Raw genomic sequence first — 26,082 nt, 5'->3', positions numbered from 1 at the left:
CTTACTGAACACCTATGGGTCAAGAGCTGTGGCAGATGTCTTGCAGATTCTCAACCCTTGAGAACCCTTAACCAGCCCCTCTTACAGAGGAGCTGACTCAGCCAAAAGTGACAAGAATTGAGTGCATGTTCCCTGGGCATAATTTTTGGACAGTACTGGGGATTGAACCTAGAGCTTTCACAGTGAGCTACATCCCTACTCCTTTTTTATTTTTTATTTAGAGACTAGGTCTCACTAAATTGCTAAATTGTCCAGGCTAAGCTCAAACTTGTAATCCTTCTGCCTAGGCCTTCTGCCTAGGCCTGTGTGTTGAGACTACAGGCATGAGCCACCATCCCATAGACTTAGTATTTTGATCCTATTAGTTTCAAGGAACTACAACAGGTTCCAGCACAAAATGAAATATTATGGGCTCAACACACTAAAAAGTCCAGGAGAAACTGCTTTAGGCATGGCTGCATCTAGCAGTTCAAACAATGTGGTCAAGACTCTTACCTCCTCTCAGCTGTACTTTCTCTGGATTGGCTTTGCTCCTCATGAAGTCTCTTCAATCTCAGTGGTCCCCAGAAACCCCAAGGCTAAATCTTCATAGCCCAATAACTTCAACAGTTATTAAGACAGGTTTTTCATTTTGCTTGTTCCAGTAGAATCTAGGAAAAGGCCCAGGAATGAACCTTCTTTAGGAACTTCATGTTAGTATTTGTATCATTCTCTGTTGGGGACAGAGACATGGACACTTTGGCCAGATCTGGATCATGTATCTTCAAAACTTTGGGGCTAGGACCCTTAGAGACACACAGTATCATCACTGTCCTCACTCTCACTCATGTTTGAATTATAACAGTACATGCCACAATTCTGGTATAAGACTCCAAAGGGCCATGAAAGCACATTTTAAAATATGTAACATTTTCTGCCCCACTGGATTGTTTAAACTGCATTTTTTTAAACGCACCATTAGAAAAAGTGAGTCAATAGTGGTCTCTTGTGGAAGTGAACAGTACATGCAACAGTATTTATAACCTAACACTGAACTACAGGACATTTTTCATGCCTATTGGTGGGAAATAGCCCATTTTCAGAGTGGATGGCTTTTGAAAGTGCAAGTTTAAAACCTAAGGCTATAATTAGGAGATTCCTTCAGGCCATGAGAAATCATTTTTCCAGCTCTCCAGAATCCCTCATACTCTTCATCTTACTCTGCACTCTACCCAGCTGACCTGAGGCAGCTGTTTAGAAGTCACTTTACACTTTTTAAAATAATATTTTCACAATGGAGCCACAATATTCCCCCAATCAAAATAGGAACCCATTAAAAACTAGGATGTCAGCCTAATGACAACCACACATCTGTTTGTGTCCCTGAGGGGCTAGCATGTGTGTAACAAAACTAAAGGAATGGAGTGGGCCCAAAATATTTGGTGAGTTCTTCTACAAGATGGTGTACATTTATTTTTCCCTATTTTGATGAACAATTTACCACTGTTTACAGTGTAAGAGAACAAACCGAACCATGACTTATATCACATACAATGTTAAACTTCACCTATGAAATTTAACATACATACTGACTGTCAGTTCAGGTCGCTATCACAAATCACAGGCTGGGTGGCTGAAACAACAAACCTGTTTCTCACAGTTCTGGAGGCTGAAAGTCTGAGATCGAGGTATCACATGGTTGGTTCTGGTGAGGGCCTTTCTTCAGATTTTACAGTGACTTCATTTTTTTCTCACAAAATAGAATGAGGGTGAGCCAGTTCTCAGACCCCTTCAGTGTCACAAGCCTTTAGTGGATAACAGGCACTGAGGAACACCTAAAACATGTGTATCAAAGAAGGAATAAAAATAGAATATAACAACCACAGAGGTAAGAAAAAACGTGACCAGAACCTTCTATCAACAGTCAGCACCTTCCTTCATGTGCCTCTCCACAATCACATCCTGTCCAGGAATGCCCTTGTTTGAGAGCGCCCAGCTAAACTAGGGTTCCAGTACCAAAGCAGGTTACAACCCCACCCTGAAGAGAGCTGGCTGTGGGTATTCACATCAACCCTTGCACATGAGACTTCTGCCTGAGGGACAGCCTCACGAGGGACTAGGAGGTCCACGCAGAGCCTTGTTTGCACTGGCAGACACCTCGGTGGATCTTGTCTGATCCAGGTCTTCAACCGTTGCTCTGGCATTGGGAGCCCAACTCAGTTCTCCCAACCTTGAGGGAAAAACCGACTTTGGGGAGCCCCTGGTTTTTCAGGTGGAAAACATAAATACAAAGCACCACCACACGAGGAATGAGGTAATTTTCACTTACAGGACTTGGTCAGGGAGAACGCAAGGAACAGAGCAGCCCTCAGTCCTGGATCACATATGCGCAGGCGCAAAAATGGGGGGGTGGGACGAGCAACAGGTGTAGAGAAATGGCGGGAAAGCAAAGAGCCCAATCAGCTGGGAGAAGAGATGCGTCTGATTTCCTCTCTCTCTGTCCACTGGCTTGCACCATGTGGGTATAGTCCAGAACTGGAAACCATATCCAGGGTGACCTAGCCCTGCTTCCGGTATGAGGAAGTGAATCTTGAATTCAAAATGGACACAGGGGCAACAGAAAATCATGTTACAGCATCCCTCTACTTTTATGATAATCTTTTTAAAAATTTACAATTTTCCTCACGTTTATATCTCTAGACAAGGAATTTAATTTGGTTGCTTTTGAACTATCTATAAGTGGACTCATTGCTCTCCTCTCTTTTCCGTTCCAATTTAAGAATCCCAGGACTTTTGATGGACATTTAGATAGTTTTTCTTTTGGGAGGCCGAGAGGGATTTGTTTTGTTGTTTTGCGTTTTTGTTTTTTGCTTTGACAGTGCTGTTATGAACAGTGCTTGTGTCACCTGATCATCTTCTAGAATAACTGAATTTTTTTTTAATTTTCATATATTTTATTGTTTTTTGTTGGTACCGGGCATCAAACTTGGGTCCTTCTGCTTGCAAGGCAGGCAGCAGAACCACTGAGCTAAATTCCCAGCCCTGTGAGTTTCTTCTTTAAAGAGCCACAACCAGAGACCAGTTTCTACTGGTGCAGCACAAAAGCAAACATAGACTGTAATATATAAACAAAAAACCAAGACTGTGCTGTAATAAAACTTTATTTAACAAAACAAAAACAAGTACTGCCCAGATTTGCACTGCAGTCCATAGTTTGCTATTGACTCCTGGCTAAGATGACTTGCTCTGGAGTAGAAGCACTAGGGCCATTCTACTGTGATGCCGTACACAGCCCAGCTGCCGGGTGACAGGGCAGTTGCAGTTCAGTTTTGGAGTGATGCCAAACTCTTCACCAAAGTGGTTCAGGTTTGCATTCTCATCAGTAGTACTGCAGAAATATTTATCCACAGACACAAGTAAACTAGAGAAAGTGTGGCTATTGTTTAATGAGAGAAAAATTTTTCAATACATATTTTTGTTAAAATTATCAAGTATATATTACACTGTTTCTATACTTACTGTAATGTTAGCTCACCCTGAAGACTTTTTAAGAGCCCTATGATCATAGAAAAATTGTTAAAACATATTTGTCAAACTGTACATTTTAGTGACACAGTATGTTTGGATGGATAAGACTTCATAAGATGGTCATATACTAAAACAATGTGAAATACTGCAGTTGGAGAGAAAATACCAATTTGAGGACAAAAAAATTCTAAAATTGCAAACTAATAAGAATTTGTTAAAATACATTCTAATAGACAATGGTGAATAATAAATTGTAATGGTTTTAAGATTTCAGTAGGGCTAGGGAGTAGCTCAGAGGTAGAGTGTTTGCCTAACATTAAAATGCTCTGTGTTCAATCCCCAGGATTATGCAAAAATAAAATCAAATAAATCTAAGAGTAGGTAATTAGGTGCTGGGTTTGTAGCTCAATGGTACAGTACATGCTCACCATGCAAAAAGCCCGGGTTCAATCCCCAGTACCCAAAACATAAAAAGTAACTTAGAGTGTTATTTTGAATATTTATTTTGACTATTTACCAAAAAAGCAATTCAAAATGTTCCAGATGGGTATTCTAACAATGGGAACTGGCTCCCTTTTAGACACTTTTTGTTAATTTTGTTAAATTTGTTAAATTTGTCAAATAATCAGACCAGTTTTCTTTGAGAATCTGATTACCCTAGGAAGAAAATGTTCAAATGGGAAGGGGAACAAGGGAGAGTGGAGGGAGATAGGAAGGGAGAAGAAAAAAAAAAGTAAAAATAGAAGGAAAAAATAGAAACAAAGCTTTTGCATATAGGGAGGGAAGGGGTTTACAGGGAGGAGGTAAACAGGAAAAAAAGGAGCAGGACATATCATGTACAGGTGCAAATTACCTATGATGAGTGTTATCATTATGTATATCTAAAATATACCAGTAAATATTTTGCTTTTAAAAAAATCTGATTACCTGTAACATTCTGGGAGGCTGGGGCAGGATTGAAAATTTGGGCCCTACGTGGGTAACTCAGCAACTTAGTGAGAACTTATCTCAAAAATAAAAAAACGGGGCTGTAGTTCAATGCAGTCTCCTGGATTCAATCCCCAGTACAGTGAGAAAAAAAAATCTAACTCACACTGAAGGACCCCAGCCAGCCCTGATCCCTCAGAGAGCGTCCAAGAGTACCCCATAACCAGAAAAACTCTACCTTGGAAAGGTGGTGTTTGAGGTGTTGGGGCCCTCGTATTGCCCCAAGCACTCTGACCTCACAATGTGGGTGTCTGAGATGGGGAGAGTAATAGCACACTTCCCTGAATGCACTGGCAAAATGTAACTGCTAGTTCACTTTGCCCTCACAAGAACCCTGGGAGTTAAGGCACTAGTAATCTGGTTTTACAAACAAGGAAACTGAAAATGACCACCTTGATGCAATGGCACACTCCTAGTTCAGCACTCCGGCAGCTCAGACAGGAGTATCACAAGTTCAAGGTGATTGGGATGAGTGAGTTTGGGATGCCTACCAAGACTGTCTCAAAAAAGCAAAACAAAACCTTGACCCAAGCCATACATCCAAGATTCTCCATGGCCATCCCACACTCACCCCTTCTTCCAGGGTCATTTTAAGGATACCAGCACTTGCTGGGAATCAAATCTACCTTGCTCATTGTTATGGGAAACACTAAGAAATTCACGCATATGAATGTACTCCAAGGCTCATAATCAACCTGAGTATGGAATTTTTTTTCCAATACAGGGGACTGAACCCAGGAATGGTCTACAACAGAACAACATCCACAACCCTTTTTTTCTTTTTATTTTTTTATTGTACCGGGGATCAAACTCTGGTCCTTGTGCTTGCGAAGCAGGCAGCAAAACCACTGAGCTAAATCCCTGGCCTTTTTTTTCTTTTTAAAGACAGGGTCTTAAATTGCCCAGGCTAGCCTTGAACTTACAATCCTCCTGCCTCAGCCTCATGAGCTGAGGATCACAGGCGTGTGATACTGTGCCCAGGCTAAGTAAGGACAGTTATTACCTCATGAGAGGAAAACTGAGGCCATTAAGACTGTGTCACTTGCTCAAGACACACAAATAGTCAATGTAGAACTACAACTGGGGTGAGGGCCCAGCAACCCTGGTCTCAACCCTGACACTCTCTTACAGGCTTGACACAATCTGCTCCACTCACTGCCCAAGGGCACATTTCTTCACACTATGGAGGCAAAGCATTCTGGAGAAGGCAGGTAGGTACCAAGGTAGTATATGCACGGCTCTTCTCCTGATCTCTCAAGAGTACTTGGGCCAGCTTGGTTTTGTTAAGATGGTTACAAAACCATACCACTTCACACACAGCCACCATCCCTTACACAGTAGAACATTTGCACATTAGGAAGATACTTCTAATCTTGGGACTCTCTCCTTCACTCTGAGATATTTCAGTCTTTAGCCAATTCCCCATTTGCCCTGAGAATATTTGCAGCAACACCCACAACTGCAGTGTTTATCCTAAGACAATCAAGGATTACAGTCCTGTTCTTACCCCTGAAGTTTACGACGACTACCTCATTTTATTGTCATTCTTGTAGTATATCAACAGGCTTTGGAAATAACAGACATCATTTTATTTATAGCATTATTTTAGTAGTGGTTATTCCCATTTAAAAAATAAATTCTTGATCACTGAAAATAAATGTTGGCAACAAAATGCAGTTTTGCTAAAGAGGAAATGGATTAAACAAGCCAATGAGAACTAAGACCCAAACCTGGGATTCTGAGATGCCATGGGGCAGGATCCACTCTCCTTCAAGATCTTATTAGGACTCAGGTGGCAGGACAGGGAAAGGGCCAGTCTTCTCTCTTCTCTCACATTTCCCCTGGGCAAGTGCTTCCCATGCTGCTACTGCCCCATCTTAACCTGTAAGAGCTTAGGAACATGAAGTGCCTTGCTTAGGATAATGTGGAGTATCAGTTCTACAACATAGACATACTCAGGTAACTGGCAACACAATTTGAGGAGTCAGTGCCCAGGAGAAAAGACATATAGAAAGCAAGCAACAGGCCATATCTAGAAAAAGTCTCACCCATGTGAGACATTTAAATGGAAGGGTGTGACAGATGAAAATGGAGTAGAATTCCACAAGGAAGCTTGGCTGTTAAAAAATAAAGAATGAATTCATACAGTTTGTTTCCCTTAATGATTGTTTCCCATCCTTCATGTAATATGGATATATGAGTATAAAAAGGAGAAACACAATGACCACTCAAAAAAAGAATCTTTTAATAAAAATTATCCATAAAAATCCTAATAAATTTCAAAGAGCAAGATATCCCTTAATACATTTATAAAAGAACATTTGGTCATTTTACAAAAAGCTCTTTTAATTTAAATACATTTCTTATTTACAGATTAAACATAAAATATCATCTATAGTAGCAAAGCATATTGCACATTACAGAGAAGCATTTGTATACTTCAGTAAGTTTTCCCAGAATTTCCAACTCTAAATTTTTTGTAAAAACAATTACTTTTCTTGTTTATAATAAATAAAAATGTAGCTTGTTTTGCTACTTAAAATTAAAACAAAAATACTTTTTAAAAATATTCTTCCTCTCAGAAAGAGGGGGGTAGTGAGTCAGAGAATTCCACAGGTACTTGACATTTTTATCAGATTCACATCCAAAATTAAGTGGGAACATAATCCTGAACCTGACAATGGGAAATACAACCCAGCCTGCCCCACCTTTTCTCACATGGGGTCCCTGCCCTGCAGCCAGGGAAGAGGCACTAGAGTAGAAGCTGGATGTCTGGGCATGGAAAAGCAAAAGGACTTTCTTCTCAAGTCCCTGCTCAGCCACTTTGTGGCTAAGGTAACCACTCAGCCCTACCTTCTAAGCAGCACTAAATTTGAACATGTTGAAGACAAAGAGCTCTGGAGCCCTCCAGAAGAAATGTCTAATGTTAAGTCTGAAGTGAGCTAAGAAATAGTTCAGACATTTTTCTTTTGTAGGGAAGAAAGGGTGAGGAAGAGGGAATCAAAGCCTTCAGATTGCACAACTCAATATTCAAACCCGTTAACTATGGATTCTCAGCTAACATTCATCTGTACAGATACCATCCTGATGCATTTTTCTCAAAATAACTAAGTGTCGTATGGACAATTCCCAGTTCAGGCAAGAAAAGCCCAGGACATCAGCACAACCTAGAAATTCAGTTACAAGAACAAGCTCTCATAAAAAGGCTGGAAAGAAACTGAAAGGAGGCTCTGAAAACATGCCAGTTTTTCACAATGGCCAGCACAACCAGAGCTAGCAAACCACTCCTCTGTCACCTACTCTTTCCTGAGTTCCTCCATCACATTGTCTAAAGCAGCTAATGATTTAGAACTTTGTCTTGGGAGAATTGCACTCCTCCATGTCTCATTATAGGGCAGTTTTCTACAGCAGTTTTACAAAATATTGACCAACACTGACACTAGACAACTAGCTACTGGAGGAATACAGGGATGGTCTGGTGTCACTGCTGTTGAAAAAGAATGTAGTCTGTTCAAATTCAAGACATTCCTGGGGTAAAGCACTGAGCAAGGGGATTTCACTGACATTCTCCTCTTTGGCTCTCCCCTATCCAATATTTCAGAATATAGAATAGAAGAGACAGCAGGAGCCTGTAAATACATCACAGCTGCTGACATTCTGATTTTCAAAAAGAAAACAGTAAGCTTCAAACTTGGCTCAAAGAACATTCTTTTAATGGCTGTACTAGACAGCATTCTGATATCTAGTCCCATAAATCACTGACTATGTAGCATCAATCTTGAGCATGGGAAGTCTGTAAAGTCAATAACCAGGATTAATAGTTAATTCACTCACCCTCAGTCTCATCAACTGGTGTAAGTACAGTACCCAGAGGTCAACAGGGTTTCAGACTTAATACAGAACTATTTCACATCAGCCTGTAGCCCTAGAAACCTGTCACTCAAGGCACAGTGGTGCTGCCAAGCACAGATCTCCATTCCAAAAGCAGGAAGAAATGTTCAAGCTTTCTGTAGAATGACAGGTAAAGGGCCCAGATGAGGAGGGTGATGTTGGAATGCTGACACATTACTGCTGCCGCAGAGGCTGGAGAAATGGGGAGGGTGCTAAAAGAGAAAACAAAGGTAGAAGACTTCACTTTCCCTGGCAGGGCCCATTCTCCCAAGTGGGTCACTCATAGTCCCACTTCAACTTACCTAGAGACAAGGTACAGGTGCGTGTGCATGCGTGTGTGTGTGTGTTTAACATTTTCACTGAGTTAATGAAGACATTCAATAGTATTCTCAAAGAAAGTTTTCTATTGTTCAGTAGATGAAACACTATTGATAGAAGAGTACTTCTAAAATGAAGTAAAATGGAAGCACGATTTTTACTTTAAAATAAATTGAATAGAAAATGTTTTAAAAAAGAGGTAATGTTTACTACTGAAAATTCCTCTTTTAAAGACTGAAAATAACTGAATTACACATCTATTTTCAAAAGAGTTAACACTTAAATTTTCAAGAAGGAACTTTTCCCTTTTGACTGAAAATACAATGACTTAAAACTCATTTCTAGTTTTTAAAAAACAAGTGTGCAAACAGTGACAGGAGGGAAACACCATACATCAGGCTGGAAGTTTTTAAGAGACTTCTACCCTTTGCATCGGGTTACCTTTCTACCTGTGATATTGCACAGAAGCCAGGCCAGGCTCAAGGCCAGCTGTATTGTGTATAAGCACTCAGTTTAAATTCAAAGAAATGGCTGTCTGCTCTGGTTAAGGATATATATAACAACAAAAAGGAAAGAAAACATTTTAGCACAACTTCCTCCTGTAGGCTTGGCTAAAATAACATATTGAAAGGCAAACAGGCCGGGGATTCAGCTCAGTGGTTCTGCTGCCTGCCCTGCAAGCACAAAGAAATGAGTTTGGTCCCCAGTACAAAAAAAAAAAGAAAGAAAGAAAAAGACAAAGACCAATCAAGCAATTTCCAGAATGTTCCACATTAACACACATGCCACCCCCCTTCCCTGTTAGTCCCATTATATGGCAATACAAACGAAGACTGCCACAAACATAGCAGTGGCTGTGATAGCTAATGGCCTAAATCAAAACCCATAAGGCACTAATCTAAAGCCTGTATTACACAGAGAAATGGCTCAAGGATATCAGAAAATCATCTGATCATTTCTTTCTCCCTGATTACCTAATTGGCACTAGACACAAGTGACAAAAACAAACAAAACTCTAACCAACCTAAAGATGGTCAGCATTTAGAATTCTTAGTTAGGAAATGTAAGATAGAGGCTCAGACAATCTTAGATTTTGTTTGTTGGTTGTTTTTTTTTTTTTCTTTTCTCTCCCTTAAAAGGCACCTAGTTCTGGAACTGTGGGAGTTCGTCAGTAAGTTCATGTTCAAAATAAAAGCAAAATATCATCCAAAAGATGTTAGATAAGCTCTCATAGTATGACATAACAACTTAAGAGACTGTCTGTTAGAATTCTGGTTGGACAATTATTCTTAAGCAAATAATTTATAATACTGTGAACACTGCTTGGGATGTAAAGGAACAAATCGATAATTATCCCCTCATGTGATCCAAAAATCACAGTTAAGATACCTGGCAGAGAGCCCAATGATCCAATAAGACAGAAAAGATGACATTTTCAATGCAAAAAGTAGGGACACCAATTGAACCTCAGGCTCTTTGCACAGAAATTTCATTCCCAAACCTTTAACAAAGAGGTAGCAATATGTAGCAAGAGGATCAAGTGCTGGCTAAGTGAAGAGACTTGTATTGTAAATATGAAGCTGGGAATATCAATCTAAAGATGCTCTTATCTGTTGTACTTAATAACATGAGCATGTCAAAAGCCAATATCCATGTACCTTCTCATTTCAAATTATATCCTTAAGAAAAATAGGGCATTTTATTGAACAGAAAGACAACAACAAATTATGCAAGAATTAACTAGATGTGGGTGAGGAGCTGGATGCCATCATGGATGGCCAGACTTCTGCTTCTTCCACTTCAGACTGGATTTTTACGTAGTCTGGGTTCAGCTAGTTAGGTTTGGTTTATGACAAGCCAGAGAAAGGAGAGCAGATCAAACCAAGCCAACCATCTGGTCAATCTGTCGCATGTAGATGCTCTTTAAGGGCAGGGAGTATCTCCTCTCGTCAGGAACACGATTGCACTAGAAAGACACAAATTTCAAATTAGAAACCTATATATTCATCTCTTAGAAAAGTGGTTGGATGACCTAATCCAGTTTCTCAATGCAGCCACTACTGACATTTTGGGACAGATAACTCTTTGTTCGGAGAAGGTATTCTATGTAAGGCTGAATAGTCAGTCAGCAGCATCCCTGGCCTCTCCTCCTAGGGGCCAGTGACAATTCCACCTTTCAGTTGTGACAACCAAAAAACTTCTCCAGACACTACCCAATGTTCCTTGAGGAGCAAAATCACCCCTGGTTGAAGACTGATGAAATTTAATCTCCTTGCTTTTTACAGGCAGAAAAATAAAGACCCAAGGAGGCTAAAAGATATTCACAGAAAGTACTTGACAGCCAGGGGTAAAATCCACCTCCCTTGGCTACTTAAAACTACTCAGATATTGTTTTTCTATGTTCTAGTTTCTTTTTAGTAAAGGGCTTTTTGCTAGGTGTGGTGGCACATGCCTGTAATCCCAACACTAGGAAAGCTGAGGCAGGAGGATCACTGAGTTTGAGGCTGGCCTGGGCTACACAGTGAGTTCAAGACCAGCCTGAACTACGCAGTGAAACCCTATCTCAAAAAAATAAAATTAAATTTAAAAATTATAAAAATAAAGAGCCCCACCTGGGGAAGCACTCTGTGGCTACAAATACTCTGTCCCGCACCCCGCCTGGCCCCACTCCCAGCACGCTCGCCTGCCCTCACTGGTTCATTCGTTCTTTCACTCTGGAGCTTTATAGGAGGTTTAGGCGACTAAGACCTGTGGCTGGTTGGTGTGACACAGGGAGAGGAGGAGCCAGAGCCATCTTCCAGGTGGTGGAGTGATGAGGGAGGTACTGACTGAAATGAAATAGGAGGCTTAAGGGCTGGTTTAGGAGAGGCAATGAACCCAGTTCCACCATGCACACAGAAGTCCGGATGTGGAGCCCAGGTGAGAGTGAAGGGCTGAGGACTGAGATTTGGGGCCAAAGCTGGGGTAGATGACGTCACCTGGGAGGTGTCCAGAAGGGATAAGTGAGACAAGATCACAGGCTGCAGGATGCTAGGCCATACCAGCAGAGGAAAACAGGCTGATGACCGAGGATGAATATGAATATGAATATGAATGTGGCTGAAGCAGGTTTAGGGAGTGGAGTTACAGGGGCCAGGTTGGGGAAGGATGTGGGGGCTGACTTGCTTCCACCATGTGCTTCTCACGTGTACTGTGTCACTCACTCAGCGGCCACCTTCTGTCCTCGGGAGAGTGGTGTGGGCCAAGGGCCTTGCTGTCCCGGACAGGATGAACTTGGCCTACATTAGTTAGAATCTACAGAGTTCGATCGCCAGTACCAAAAAAACCAACCGAACAAACAAACAAAAAAACAACTCTATGTGGCACTTAGAATCTAAAAATGTCACAGTGAAGGCAGAGGGGACTTGGAGTCCCATGCCTAAAGCCCTTTTTGGGGCATCCACTCTCCTCCAGGGGACCCTCCACCCCCATAATCAGCCTGAATGGTGCCCTTTTTCAACCCCAACCTGCATGTCCATAGCCTGGCATTCCTTGGACACACCACACTGCCATATCTGGCTCTAGCCATATCTGCCTTTATTCATTTGTATCACATGCTCTGTCCCAGACAGGAGATGAACCCAGGAAAGAGGCACACAATTTGTTACAGACTGTGCTGTAAGAGACACTCAGCAAGGTGTTGCGTGTGTGTGTGTGGGTCTGGGTATCCACATGCTCTACTTGTCCTCAGACCCACTTATTTCTTTATGGTCCTCCTTTCATATGACTTACTCTACCAAGAATTTCTTTCTCTCTTCCATGTTTCTGAAACCTTTCCATCCTTTAAGGCCTGACTTTTCTAAGAAGCTTTCGGAACCACTTTACTCAGGGACTCAGGGACTTTATCACCCTTTGGGTTAACTTTTCATTTGACACAGCCATATCTTATTTCCCTGTATAATACACATTTAAAACACACACACACACAAGGCCTTTATTTTCAACTGGTAGGAGACGTAGGCCTTGAGAATCAACCAATGAAATGATGCCCACATACATTCATTACACTCTTTTCCATGTCTATGCACTCAAACTCACTCAGCCCTGCTCCTTATCCCCTGCAAGATCAAGACTGGCAGCTCTGGGCTAGGGATTTAGCTCAGTGGTTCCGCTGCCTGCCTCAAAAGCACAAGGTCCCAAGTTCGATCCTCGGTAGCAAAATAAAGACTGGCAGCTCTTCGTAGACTCCATACTCCCTCAGACTTTCATGAATGCCATCTCTTCTGCCTGAACATCTATTAGGAAGCTCCCCCTCATCCTTCAAGGATTATACCAACAGACTTCCTTGTCCTCTGATTCCTGGTGAGGACAGCCAAGAAGCTCCAGAAAAAGATCAAAATGAGGAAGGGGTTGCTATCAGGTCTTGACCCTGGTAGTTGCCTTCCTACACAATTTGTGAAGCCACACCCAAGTAGTGGCTCCTGCCAGTGGTCATCCTTCCTGCATGACTCCTCCAAGTGGCTGTGGTAACTCTCTCCATCATGCCCCACAGCCAGGTGATTAGGTAACTGCTCTCTGTTTTGCCTACATCCTGCCAATATCAGGTCCCTTTATGGAACCCTTTACAAATTACCCAGTCTGAGTATAACACCAATTTTCTGTCAGAAACTAAATGCCAAAGACATCCATAGTGCTTCTCTTCCTTTACACACACATCATCCCTGGAAAAAGCAACTCACATTGGAGCTGGAATTGATGACTTTTAACTCTTGAGATTTTGGCCTGTGCACAAACTTTCCCTGCTGCTCCTGCTCTTCATCTTCAGAGAAGAACTCCTTCCAGGGTGATTCCCGAAGACGTTTGTCCACAGATAAAACGTGGCCCTCGGTTGTAAACATGTACCTGGTTCCAGATTTGTGTATTGGATTCTCCTCATCAAACAGCTAGAGGAAAAGAAAAAAAGAAATGAAAATAGGAATTTCTCAGCTACTCAGGAAACAGAACTGGATGAAAAGGCACTGATTAATAAGCATGGTTTCCAACTCTGGCTGCAGAGCAGGTTCACCCTTTTTGTTTAAACTCAAATACTTGGACCTACGCCCCAGCTCCACCCAGACGTAGAAACTCAAAATCCCCAGAGCTGAGACCCAAGCACAGGCAGCTCAGTGGCATCATGCCTGCCTCGTAAGCACAAGGTCCTGAGTTCAATGGAGGTGGGGGGAATAGTAAAATATAATGTGGGAAAACACTCATTAACAGAAGTACCCTTTCAATATGGCCACAGCAAATCAAGTGGCAGAATGGTCAGGAGATCAGCTATATCCACAGGTACCACACATACAATGTGGCAAACTGGTGACATGGACAGAGACTGGAAAGGAATCGGGACAATGGCTCAAGCCTCCATTCCATCACACACTCACCCTAAGACCTTGGACAAGCCATATGACCTCAGAGTATGATGTAGTTCCCATAACAAGAATAACAAACACTAACTAGGTGATCCCAAAGCTTCCTTCCAGATCCAGAAATTCTCTCCACACCATACAGAAGCGAGTGTTTAAGAACATGTGTGTACACATGTGCTCAGAGAGACAGCCAGGATGTAGGCCTCAGCCAAGGCCACATACCTCAAGAGTATTAAGGCAGGGGCATAGCTCAGTAATAGAGCACTTGCATAGCATCCATGAGGCTCTGGTTCAATGCCCAGCACCACAGGAAAAGGGGAAAAGGGATGAGCCAAGTATTGGGTAGAGAAGAAAAATCGCTCTCCTCCTCAGAGAAGCCTCCCTGACACAGTATTAAAGCTGGTCCTCTACTGATCCTTCAAAGTACTTTGCATAGTTACTAATTAAAAGCTCATTTCTGATTCTTATCTTTTAATTTTTATGCTTACTACTATATGTTTACACTAATTTGTTTCCTTAACAAATGGCTCCGGCAGAAGGTTGGAAACCACGAAAGAAGGCAGCAATATTCCTTTGTCTAGCAGTGCTGAGTAAATATCTGTCAGGTAGGAGACGGCAAAAATGCTTTCTCTAAGTTGTATCAAATAGCCCTTAGTTAATCTTGACACACACATACCAGATATAAGTATTTACAGGTCTCACTGAGAAAGAAGCTCTCCATCCGATCTTCTTTGGACTTGTCTATGACATGATGTAGTGTGGCATACCCACATCTACAAAACAATTATCCAGTTAGTCCTGCCTCTGTTCCTTCTCCCTGCTGATACATGTCAGATAATTATTCTATTGAGAAGGTTATCAACCAAATTATCTAACAGCATGTAAAAAATAAACTATGTGATGTTCAGAGAAGATCCCATTTTTAGCCTGGGTTATTTGTAAATTTATTTTAAAAGTGGTTTGGCTCCTAAATTACCAGGTTAGCTCCAGGCTGGAAAGGAAAACAGTGGAGGGTGTTTACCAAAAGCATGACGTGACATCAAGAAAAATGATTGGCAACAAATTTAGAACAACTGATTTCTTTTTAATCCCAGTACCTGTAGAATTGACTTACTATTTGAGTATCCTAAAACAGTAGTTTCTAAAAATATATTTATGATATACTGGTGGGTAAAAAAACAAAAGCACGCCAGAAAACTGAAGTACAGAGCATATAATTATATATACATAAATATACATACACATATATAAATATATTTAAGATATTATAAATATATAAACACTGACTATGGTTATCTCTCTAGGTAGCAATCACAATGAGAATATTCTACATCTTAATAGTTTTCTGTACCATATTTTGCCCTATTCATTATTCACATGACTAAGGAAACTAATTTACCTAAAAGGAACAAACATAGCTGAAACTTCACACAGAAGACAAAGTTAACCAGTGAGTCCTACTATAATGAAGAGGTTTTACTATAGCAAAAGTAAACCATTTCATTATAAAATTACCACTAATGATCTACCTTTTCTACAAATTAAAATGCAAGCTAGAATAACATTTTTCCAAACAACTAAAAATCATGGATAGACAACAGTAAAAAGAAACTTAGAAAACTGACTTGACTTTTGTGTACTTCTCCAGACTCTGCAGAATATCCATTCCTACATGGAGGTAGAAGGGATTCTTGGTTGCCTAGAGAGAACATAAGAGAACATGATCAAACAAGGGCCTGGAAGACAGGCCATCAACAAACATGGGGGGAGTGCAGGCTTCCCCAGGTAGATGAGTCACCAGCCAAAAAAAAGAACAGGGATTATTCACTTCATCTTGAAGGGATCATGAAGGACAAGGTTCTCTGCCAGCTCGCATCAAAGCATTACTGCAATTTATTTAACTTAAACCACAGTTAGGAAATCTGCTCCCAGGTAGAACAACAATGTACTTTGGCTCTGATCCCCACCATGGTCAGAAATAAAACAATGCCACCTGGACAGTACCATCAGCTGAGAATCCTGTTTCTGTTCGGTTTTTTGTTTTGCGGTACTGGGCATTAAACCCAGGGCCCTCCCACAAAGCTCTATCCCCATTCAATTTTTATTCAGAGTGTGTGTGTGTGTGTGTGTGTGTTATGGTACTGGGAATTAAACCCAGGGGCATTCTACCACTGATCCACATTCCCCAGCCTTTTTTATTTTTTATTTTGAGAGGTCAATATTGTCCAGACAAGACTCCAACTTGCAATCCTCCTGCTCCATGCTAGGGTTACAGGCATACACCATTCTCACTCAGCTGACAAAACCAGTTTCTACCTTGCCTTGAACCTCACTGGAAACTGAAGAGATAGGCAAAGGGAAACAGGACCTTGCCCCCATTCCAATTATACCACTGTGAGACAAGCCAAAGGGAGTAAGACTCAATGGTATCTACAGAAAGCTTCTACAACTTCCTCTCTAGTAACTCGTAGGGTTGCCGAGTCTTCTGTCATATACTCTTAGTGATTTTGCTAGGAAAAAAAATTCTCTGGGAAGATAAGACTTTTATCTTGTAAACATTTTAGAAGAGGGGGATCAACTTTAATTCATGCTTAATGCCAAACTGCAGCAAAAAAAGCAAATAACCACTATGCTGGCTTTCTCTGGGTTACAAGAGCCTGGAGTAGCTTCAGAGGGTAAGCTGCAAAGCAGAAGAATCCTCTGGATCCTAAGAAATGAGCCTGCATGAAGAAGAAGCTGAAAACATAGAAGAGACCAAGACAGAAACAAAAAGGTATAAGCCCAAGGGCAGCCGGATTAAGCTTCAGAGGAAAGCTGAGACAACAGCAGGTATGCCACCCTCAGATTGTGCATAGCCTTACTCAACTCTGGGCTCAGAGAGACCATACACAAGACCATACACAGACCATACACAAGATCACCTTGGTCAGGGGCCGGGGATTTAGCTCAGTGGTTCTACCACTTGCCTCTGCCTTGTAAGCACAAGATCCTGAGTTCAATCCCCGGTACCAAAAAAAAAAGATCACCTTGGTCGGGCACAGTAGCACATTTCTGTAATCCCAGCACTTACGTGGGAGGATAAGACAGAAAGACTGCTGAGAATTTGAGGCCAGCCTGGGCTACATAGTAAGTTCAAAGGGAGCAGGTACTACATAATGACACCTTATCTCAAAAAACAACAAAACAAAACAAACTCATAAAAGTATCACCTCTTCCTTTCTTAAGAGGTTATCTAAAGCTCATGAGGTCTCTCTTTAGGCATGAAGACCATTACCAGTTTCATAAGTTTCTCCCTTTTTTCATCTAAAAGCAAACAGCAAGAATTCTATATAAAAAAATTAATCACTAAATCTAAGTAAATCTAAGCACAATACTAATTCTATTACAAGACCTTGTAAAAGTCAGGTGCCAAAGCTTGCCCACTGCAGGCATCTGCCACAGGCCTATTGAACTGCATTAAAGGCTAGCTTCTTAGTAAGTGAACAGCTTATGTTGCTATATTTGTGAATGGGGGAGCACTCTCAGTGTGTGTTTATTTATGTATGCACAGAAGTATATGCATGTGGCTTCAGTTGTCTAAGTGGAGACATTTCACAGTTAAAGTGACATTCCCTCTGCAGGCACAGGAGTAACTGCATGAAAGATGAACACTGTATTTTTTAACATTAAACAAAAATAAGACATTCATGTGAATCCTAGATAGCTTCGTCTATAAATAACAGAATTTTCTTTTTGTTTGAATAATTACCTAGACCAGGGTTCCATAGCACATTGGCACAGAATTGCATTCCCCCTAAAAGAGTCTATGGTCAAACAGATTTGGAATACACTGAAAGTAAAATCTTTTTCCTGAATATTTAAAGATGTAACAATAAGTCCTACAGCAAACATATAATTCTTTGCAAAATGTGAGGTTAAAAACATTTGGCTACATCAGTGCCATAGTGCCTGCTTGGCAAGCAAGAGGCCCTGAGTTTGATTCCCAGTACCAAAAAAGAAAAAAAAGAAAAAAAACATTTGGCTACAGAGACTGTCTCTGTCCTGCGAAACCATGAATGACACTGAACATTAACAAGACTCCAGACAGGTGATAACTATTAAGTCACTATGAAAATGACAAACTATTGTTTAAAGAGCTCTAGTACCTGATAGAGGAGATATGTAGATTCTACTAATTCTGGCCTCAGCGGGTAGAAGAGAACATCAGGGGCCTGTAGCTGCCAGTTATACCTCTCAGGAAGGGCCCCATATCGTTTCCATATGGCATAATAAAAGGCATGAAGGCAGATGGCATCTTCCACATCTCCTATTAGAACCTAAGGAAAAGACATGGGTCATCAGGCTGAGTTTCAAAAAGTGACACAAATGTTAGGCTCTTTTTCACCCTCTGGTTCTTATCTAACAGAGCTGGGGATAAAACCAAGTCAAAAGTGACAACCCATGCCGGGCATGGTGCCACACACATGAGGCAGGAGGATCACTGTGAGTTCGAGGCCAGCCTGGGCTACACAGTGAGTTCAAGGCCAGCCTAAACTATACAGTAAGACCCTATCTCAAAAAAACAACACAAACAGTGATAACCCACACAAACAGATGCCTTTTGTATCTGACCATCAATGACATATTTACATGAACTGCACAGAAGAGGTTAAATGTACTCACAAACAAGCACATAACAAAGATGGATTATCCAACCATCACCTGCAGTTATTTTCAAATATGATTTTTCACTAATATAGTATAGGTCTGTTCAATATTCTAGGAACTGATTTCACTAACAGAATAATCCTGGTATGTTGTGCTATTAACCTCCCCAATCCAAAGGAGCTAGAAAAGCCTCGAGTATCACAGAAAAAGGAGGAAAATAAAAATCTCATTCTAATGACTATTTATTCTTTGCAAATCTGATTGCAAAATACCTGCAGTCCAGGGAAGAATGCCTGCAGAGAGTCGATCCAGGTATTCATGAGCTGCCCACTGAACATGTTCACATTGACATAGAGTGGGGGGTCTCCTTCTCCTTCATTACAGGCTTCCCGCCTACAAATACAAATAGCACAGGGTCTAGCTCAGTGGCACCACACCTGCCTCACAAGTGAAGGTCCTGAGTTCGATCTCGGGAGCCAAAAAAAAGAAAAAAAAAGCATATGCAACCGCAAAAAGAAAGCTCCTAACAGAGCTCTACCCCTAATACTCTAGAAGCACCTGGTAGTTTCATTTAAATGGAATCAACATTAATTTTTATCCTCTTTAAACCTCTACAGAAAAGACTGCCTTTACCTGTCTACACTAAACACTAACAGAAGAAAACGTCTACCACAGAAGAAAAGTTCTAAACTGACGTTTTTGTAATATTTCAGTATTTTGTTGTGTTCTGTGGAAATCATGTTGACATTCAGATTTAAAATTACAGCTACATAATAGAACTGGTACAGTGGTACCTTGGTTCACAAACTTAATTCTTTCCATGATTCTGGTCACAAACTGAATTAGCTGCAAACAAATCAAATTTCCCCATAAGGAACCTAACAATTGAATTGGATTCAGTTCACAACCAAATTGGTTTGTGACCAGAATTGTGGAAAGAATTAAGTTTCTGAACTGAGGTACCACTGTATACAGTGTGGTCTGCGTTAGATTTGACCTCAGCAAGGAAACCTGGTATTTTCTGCACAAAAAGAGTCTCTTTTCTAGTATAATTACATGGTTCTGTAATATGGGCCTAAAGAAATACATTATTGTAGGATCCTTGAGCAGGATCACTATGCGTTTGAGGCCAGCCCGGGATACATAGTGAGTTTAAGGCCAGCTTGCACTACATAGAAAGACCCTGTCTCAAAAAAGAGAGGTGGTGGGGGTGGGGAGGGGGATGAGTAGGGAAGGAAAGAAAAAAAGAAAGAGAAAGAGAGAGAGAAAGAAAAGAACAGAGCAGAACAGAACATTTCATGTAGCAGACATCCCTGCCCAGTACTAGCAGGCTATGAGTGGCACATGCTTCTTGCCTCCCTTAATTTGGCTATATTATTTTGTATCAGAAGTTAGACCAAAGCCTTACATGACTCAAATGGAGATGTCAGGTGGCAGAGTTGGGCTAGCACTGCACCTTTGCTAATGGCTGTCACCGAGGCCTAAGTCTTGGTCTGTGAAGTGGCAGGGCTCTGCTGACATATACAGCAGAGGTCAGCATGACCCCACTTAAAATCCTTTCCCTTGAATTATGGCTTCTCTGATCCGATGGGTTACTTCCTAATTGCACCCAGTCCCAGTACCGGTTTGTTCTATCCAAGCATATAAACACCGCTTACTCCCTAACAGCCCTGCCTGGCACCATCATGCCAGGTGTTCGGCAGTATTTCACTAGATGCCTTCTAAGCATACCCTGCTCCCTATTCCTCCCCACCACTGTATTCAATAAATACTGGATGCTCTTGGGGGCCTTTGTCTTTGTTGGCATCAGCAACAAACAATGACAAGGTCCCAAGATCCAGCCTCATCACTCTTAAGTCTCATTTCCGGTTTGTTCTTTAATTCACCTTGTGCCGTGCTGTAGAGGCTCACAGGCCAGGACCCACGGTAGAGGTCCTGGTAAGGTCCCCTTCCTGTTCCCTACATTTTCAGAATGCAAACGAAAGAAATAATGTTAAAGAGACATACCCCAATGGAGCAGTAATTGGGAATTACTACTTAATTTAGTTTGGGGCTCTGAAAAGCAAAAATGACTTAGCTCTAACCAAAAGCCCTCTTGCTTAAATATAGCACTCACACAAGTAGTTCCTACAATGGCTAATGTAGAAATGGATCCAGGAAAATCTTGCCAAGCAGAAAGCTCAGAACACACACCTTGCATTGCCCATTTACTATATAAACACATAAAAAGAAACATCTAGGGAAGAGTGACATCAGGGTAGAAGCCACTGTAGCTTTGAATGACTCTCTTTGTGCACTCTCCCTAGTGCTATTCTGAATGCACAACTGAGAATATCAAGTAACTTTTTTGGTTTGGTTTGGTTTGGTTTGAGACAGGGTTTTGCTATGTAGTTCACACTGGCTTTGAACTCACTAGCCCAGGCTGGCCTCAAACTTGTGGAAACCCTCTCTGCCTCAGCCTTTTTTTTCTCCCCATGCCGGGGACCAAACTCAGGACTCTGCGTTTGCCAGGTAGGTGCAGTACCACTGAGCTAAATCCCCAGCTAGTAATGTTCTTTTAAATAAGCTTAGAAAGGAAACAATGTGGAAAAGGCCTTTCTCATGAGGTATAAAGATCAATCTTAACAATCCTTTGGAAAGAAAAAGCACAAAAATTCAGTAACTGTCCTATAGTACAGCTCCATCTACAATTAAAGCCACAATTAAACACAGGGATGTGTCATTTCCTCTTATAACAAGTCTCCAAAGTGGCCCCCAATGACCTGTACCTTCTGGTAGGCACTTTTTGTATATCAGGCTGGTGTGGGTGACCAGCAGTCTGGCAGAGAAGTTAACATATAATCGTCAAACTATGTCATGACATATAATCGCAAGACTATTTTCTGTCTCTCTCAGATAACTCACTTTGGGAAAAGCCAGCTGCCATGAGCTACCTATGAAGAGGTCTCTGTGACAAAGATCTGAGACCTCCAGCCAACAGCCAGCAAGGAACTGAAGACTCCCAGCCATGATGAGAGAGCCTGGAAGGGGATCCACCAGCCCTACTCTACCTCTGCCATGGCCACGGCCTTGGTCAACAGCTTGACAGCAACCTCATGTGAGATCTTAGGCCAGAACCTAGGACAAGAATCTCTGTTATTTCTGTGTTTTAGAAACTGTTATGAGGTCATGTTTTTTATTTTAAGCCACTCAGTTCTGGGGAACTATGGCACATAACAAAGAGCTAACGCAGATCTTCAACCTCAAATGACTGACAATTATGTTGAGGGCAGAAGAGACAAACAGACCTTGGGAGTTTATGTTAAGAAAAATAGGGCCGGGGATTTAGCTCAGTGGCACAGTGCCTGCCTGGCAAGTGAGAGGTCCTGAGTTCAATCCCCAGTACCAAAAAAAAAAAGAAAAATAGGAACATTAGCCAGGTGTGGTGGCACACATCTGAAATATCAGCACTCAGGAGCCTAAGGCAGGAGGATTTCTGTGAGCTCAAGGCCAGCCTACACTACATAGTGAGACTTTGTCTCAAAAAACAAAACAAAACAAGAACATTTCAGAATGCAAATTATTTGCTTTATAAGGTCATAGAAGTGATGTTAAAGAGACATACCCTCTTCTTAAGTAGTTCTGAATGCTCTGATACGCAGCATTAAACATTTGTAGGTCTTCTTTTTCTCCAAAGAGAATGTAAGACTTTAAAAGGTATTCATAGAAGGAGTCCAGCCCAGCACCCAAGCCACTCTGCTTTCCAACCCAATGGCCCGTCTGGATATTCACAACATTGCCTGCAGGGACAAAAAAAGGTACTTCAGATCCCGATCATCATGGAAGGAGACAGATAGCCTACTTCAACGCCACTTCTCAGCACCTCTATCCTTAAATAAGTAAGAAAAGGAGTGAAACACTGACCCTAAGATTTTTGAGTCCTATCATAACTTGGACAGCCTACAGATCTTTTTGACTATATAGTATTTAGCCACCAACACAAAATGAAGATAAATATTTAATGCAAAAAAAAAATATATATATATATATATATGTAGGTTTGTCACTTTGCTTTTCTACATTGACAATATATTTCAAAACCCAAAGGAGTACTCACAGCCTTTAACCCAGTACTGTCATTGCTGATAATCTGTCCTGAAAAAAATGTTTTTAAAAAGAAAAACTCTTATGTTGTTCACCAGAAAATTATCTGTAAAACAGAAAAAAAAAAAGAGAGAAAAATAATCTAAGTGTCTAACACCACAAAAAGAGTTAATAGATGACTACGTAGCTTTTAAAAAGAGTTACTATGAAAATAAGATAACAACTTGGAAACCCTGGAATGAACTGCCAAATTAAGGCAGAATAAAAATCTTTGTCTATATTAAGAATTGAAAATACAGTGTATAAAAGTTGCACATGCCAAGCTAAAAAGGGTATATGGAGCCAGGATGGTGACATACGCCTGAAATTGCAGCTACTATTGGGGTAGGTAGGGAGGAGCTAAAGCAGAAGGTTAAACAAGTTCAAGGCCAGCCTGGACAACTTAGCAAAATCCTATCTCACAGTAAAATTTTAAAAAGAACTTGGGATACAGCTCAGTATTACAGCACTTACTTGGCATGCACAAGGCCGTGGCTTTAATCCTCAATACTACACACAGAAAAAAGACTCACGGAAAATTAAAAACTGACAATTTGTGATGACAGTAGTCAACCACTTGGTGATGAATTAATAATTTGAGTGATTTTATTTCTACTGTTGCTGTTAAATACAACAAATTGGTATATAAACTTTAGAACCCAAAAAATCAAAAAATTACTTCTAAGTATAAAACTTTTATAATTCCCTATGGTTCTAGAAAAACCAATCTGATTTTACTTCTTACTGCCAAAAAGAAAGTACATCCCAATATAAGACAACCATATGAGGTAAAAACCCACTTTAAAACACTGTGAATTATTAGCAAAACATAATTACTGAAGATGAATGATGAGTACATGGGGGTATTAGTCATAATACCTTATTTCTACTATTAATGTTTGAAATATTCCAAAATAATTTTTCAATAATATCTTAACCAAACATTCTCAGAAAGAAAAAAAGAAAACCCCAATATAAGTTTAATCTGGGCTTTCAATCTACTTCTACACACCTACCTTTTTTTTTTTAAAGGAGAAAGCTATTCCACTGATAACTTTAAATTCCTATATTTAGAACTTTATACTGAAGCAATAAAACTTGCCTGAGAGGCAGTTCTTTTTATAGTATTTCCATTAACAATAATTTTCAAGTAAAATATACCAAGGGCTCCAAATCAGAAGGGAGCTCAAACAGCGAAAGTATTATTCTTTTCCATAAAACTCTATAGTCTCACTCTAACCAAAAGGTCACAAAAAGAAACTGACTATGGCAGACACCGAAGACCATTCTTTCTGAGTTGACAATTTTCAGATTCAGTGGTATAAAGGAAGAAACAGAGAGGAAAGACACCCTCAGAGATGAAAGGAAAGGGGACCAAATGTTACACAGCCCCAGTGGTGGGAGAAAGTGCACCACACCTAATAATCCTGTGTCATTGCTCCGAAGGTTCCAGAGGGCTTTCACTGCTCGCCTAGCCACCCATTCAAAGGTGGAATCCCCCAGCAGTCGACTCAGAATCCCAAATTCCACCAAGAGAGAACCAGCTCCTGCTGTGCAGGTCTCATTATTGCTGTCAGGTGGAACTCCTGTCTTTAGATTCACCTGGGAATAGGAAGAGTCAGTCACAGGTTTCATGGCAAAACTCAAGAACTCACAGAGCTGAAGGCCAAATCACAGATATGACACTCAGCTAATGAACCAAGCTTACTGTGGTGAGAGTCGGTAATGTTATACCCAAGATGAATATGGGAGTTAAATTTAGAAAACACAAATGAGAATAAGACCAGAGCCCTGTCTTATTAAGAAGAGCAAGTGAAAAAAGAAGAGCAAGTATTGAGGGAATGACTATAACACAATTATACAATTAACTGAACCATCTCTCTGCTGTTTCTGTTTTTGGTTTTGATTTTGCCAATACTGATGATTGCACCCAAGGCCTTTATATATGCTAAGCAAGTGCTCTAACACTGTGCTACATACACCCCCAGGCTGGCTTCAAATCTGTGATGTTCCTGCCTTAGCTTCCCAAATAGCTGAGAGCACAGGCATGCACCATCAAGCCAGGTTCATTAAACCATCTCTTTCCAACAAGTTTTTTTCATGGCTACACATGATCAGGTTTGGGGGTTAAAGAAAAAAATGAGCTATGGAATCACTTCTAAATTCTACGTAAGCCACTATGAACTCACTCTTGCTCAGAAAACATAAACAAACCTCAGATTGGAAGAGAAGGGAGGCTCAGCTGGAGTATGACAGCCTGTTGCATCATGGTGGCCCTGTGGTCTGATAACTCTTTCCCTGGTTAGGTCAAAGGCTGACTTAAGTTTCCAGAGAACTTCTGGCTTGACAAATCAGATATCACAAAGATCTTGCATTTAAATTAGCAGTTAGCTTGCTGGTCTGTGCAGGCTTTATTTGAAAAGAGTCATGTGAAGCATTCAAAAGAATGTTCACTGAACTCTCTTCTAATACATATGTGAGGCTCTTTGGGGAAATCTGCACAAATAAGAAATGAAAACAAATCGTCCATACTATTTGTGAGCACATGCTATAAATCACATGTGTAAAAGATTTATGAACACTGAACAAAGAAACAAGTTTTTTAAGGGAAAGGATTGAGTCAGCTATGTCACTGCATGCCCAGCACACAGCAGGTGATCAATAAATGCCAAATGAATTAAAAAATATTTACATTATGTTTAAGGCAAAATTATCTCAAGAATACCACTTTCTTCCTCTACCTCAGCCCCTTCCTTTTACCAAACAGTTTTAATTCCAGAAGATGGTGAATTGTCAAGCACAAAGGGAAAAACCAATCTACCTACCCGAGGATAAGGGATCCCGGTCTTGGTGTTCTCAAAAGCAGGGAGGAGCCGCACAGCCAGGTCATGAGCCATGTGCAACAATTCATTATCATAGTCCTTAATTGTCATGTCACCAAAGGGCTGCTTAGAGTCAGTTATTATTCTGTGGGCAGAAAGGAGGCTTCCCAGAACCCTAACGGCAGTAAGAACAAGCAAACAAACAAACAAATAAATAAATAAAATCATGTTGCTTATAAGGGCACACAATCTAATTCAGAATGACAGAAGCAACATCTTCTTATGGACTCTGAGCTGCCTGAAGTCCGAAGGACTTAACAGTCTCTTAAAAGTCTAGCTGTAGTAAGTGACTGATTCTTAGTTCACTGCATTACTCAAAGAAAGAAGGGGAATCGTGCATC

At 40.9% G+C, this 26,082-nt stretch overlaps 1 protein-coding gene across 4 annotated transcripts in view; it reads right to left on the bottom strand.

Moving 5' to 3' along the window:
- Nucleotides 1-26,082, bottom strand: part of Edem1 (ER degradation enhancing alpha-mannosidase like protein 1) — a 213,992-nt gene that overhangs the window by 175,331 nt on the left and 12,579 nt on the right. For 3 of the 4 annotated variants that reach the window (XM_087182044.1, XM_087182042.1, XM_087182043.1), the window contains 11 exons: nucleotides 25,685-25,856; nucleotides 24,278-24,461; nucleotides 22,342-22,516; nucleotides 19,010-19,130; nucleotides 18,236-18,406; nucleotides 15,716-15,789; nucleotides 14,767-14,863; nucleotides 13,422-13,625; nucleotides 2,309-10,669; nucleotides 1,627-1,814; nucleotides 496-650 (listed from right to left, as the gene is read on the bottom strand). In XM_087182044.1, coding sequence (XP_087038170.1) covers nucleotides 10,580-10,669; nucleotides 13,422-13,625; nucleotides 14,767-14,863; nucleotides 15,716-15,789; nucleotides 18,236-18,406; nucleotides 19,010-19,130; nucleotides 22,342-22,516; nucleotides 24,278-24,461; nucleotides 25,685-25,856 — 1,288 coding nt within the window. In that variant the 3' untranslated portion in view covers nucleotides 496-650; nucleotides 1,627-1,814; nucleotides 2,309-10,579. The remainder of the gene's footprint in view (nucleotides 1-495; nucleotides 651-1,626; nucleotides 1,815-2,308; nucleotides 10,670-13,421; nucleotides 13,626-14,766; nucleotides 14,864-15,715; nucleotides 15,790-18,235; nucleotides 18,407-19,009; nucleotides 19,131-22,341; nucleotides 22,517-24,277; nucleotides 24,462-25,684; nucleotides 25,857-26,082) is intronic. The other variant, XM_004854244.4, reaches the window with a different exon arrangement.

Source organism: Heterocephalus glaber, unplaced genomic scaffold (assembly GCF_053883595.1).
Source record: "Heterocephalus glaber isolate CG9 unplaced genomic scaffold, H.glaber_assembly_v1.0 deba00001472, whole genome shotgun sequence".
In the NCBI taxonomy this organism is placed as follows: domain Eukaryota; kingdom Metazoa; phylum Chordata; class Mammalia; order Rodentia; family Bathyergidae; genus Heterocephalus; species Heterocephalus glaber.
The sequence above is the reverse complement of the archived record's forward strand: the minus strand, read 5'-3'. Positions and strand labels throughout refer to the sequence as shown.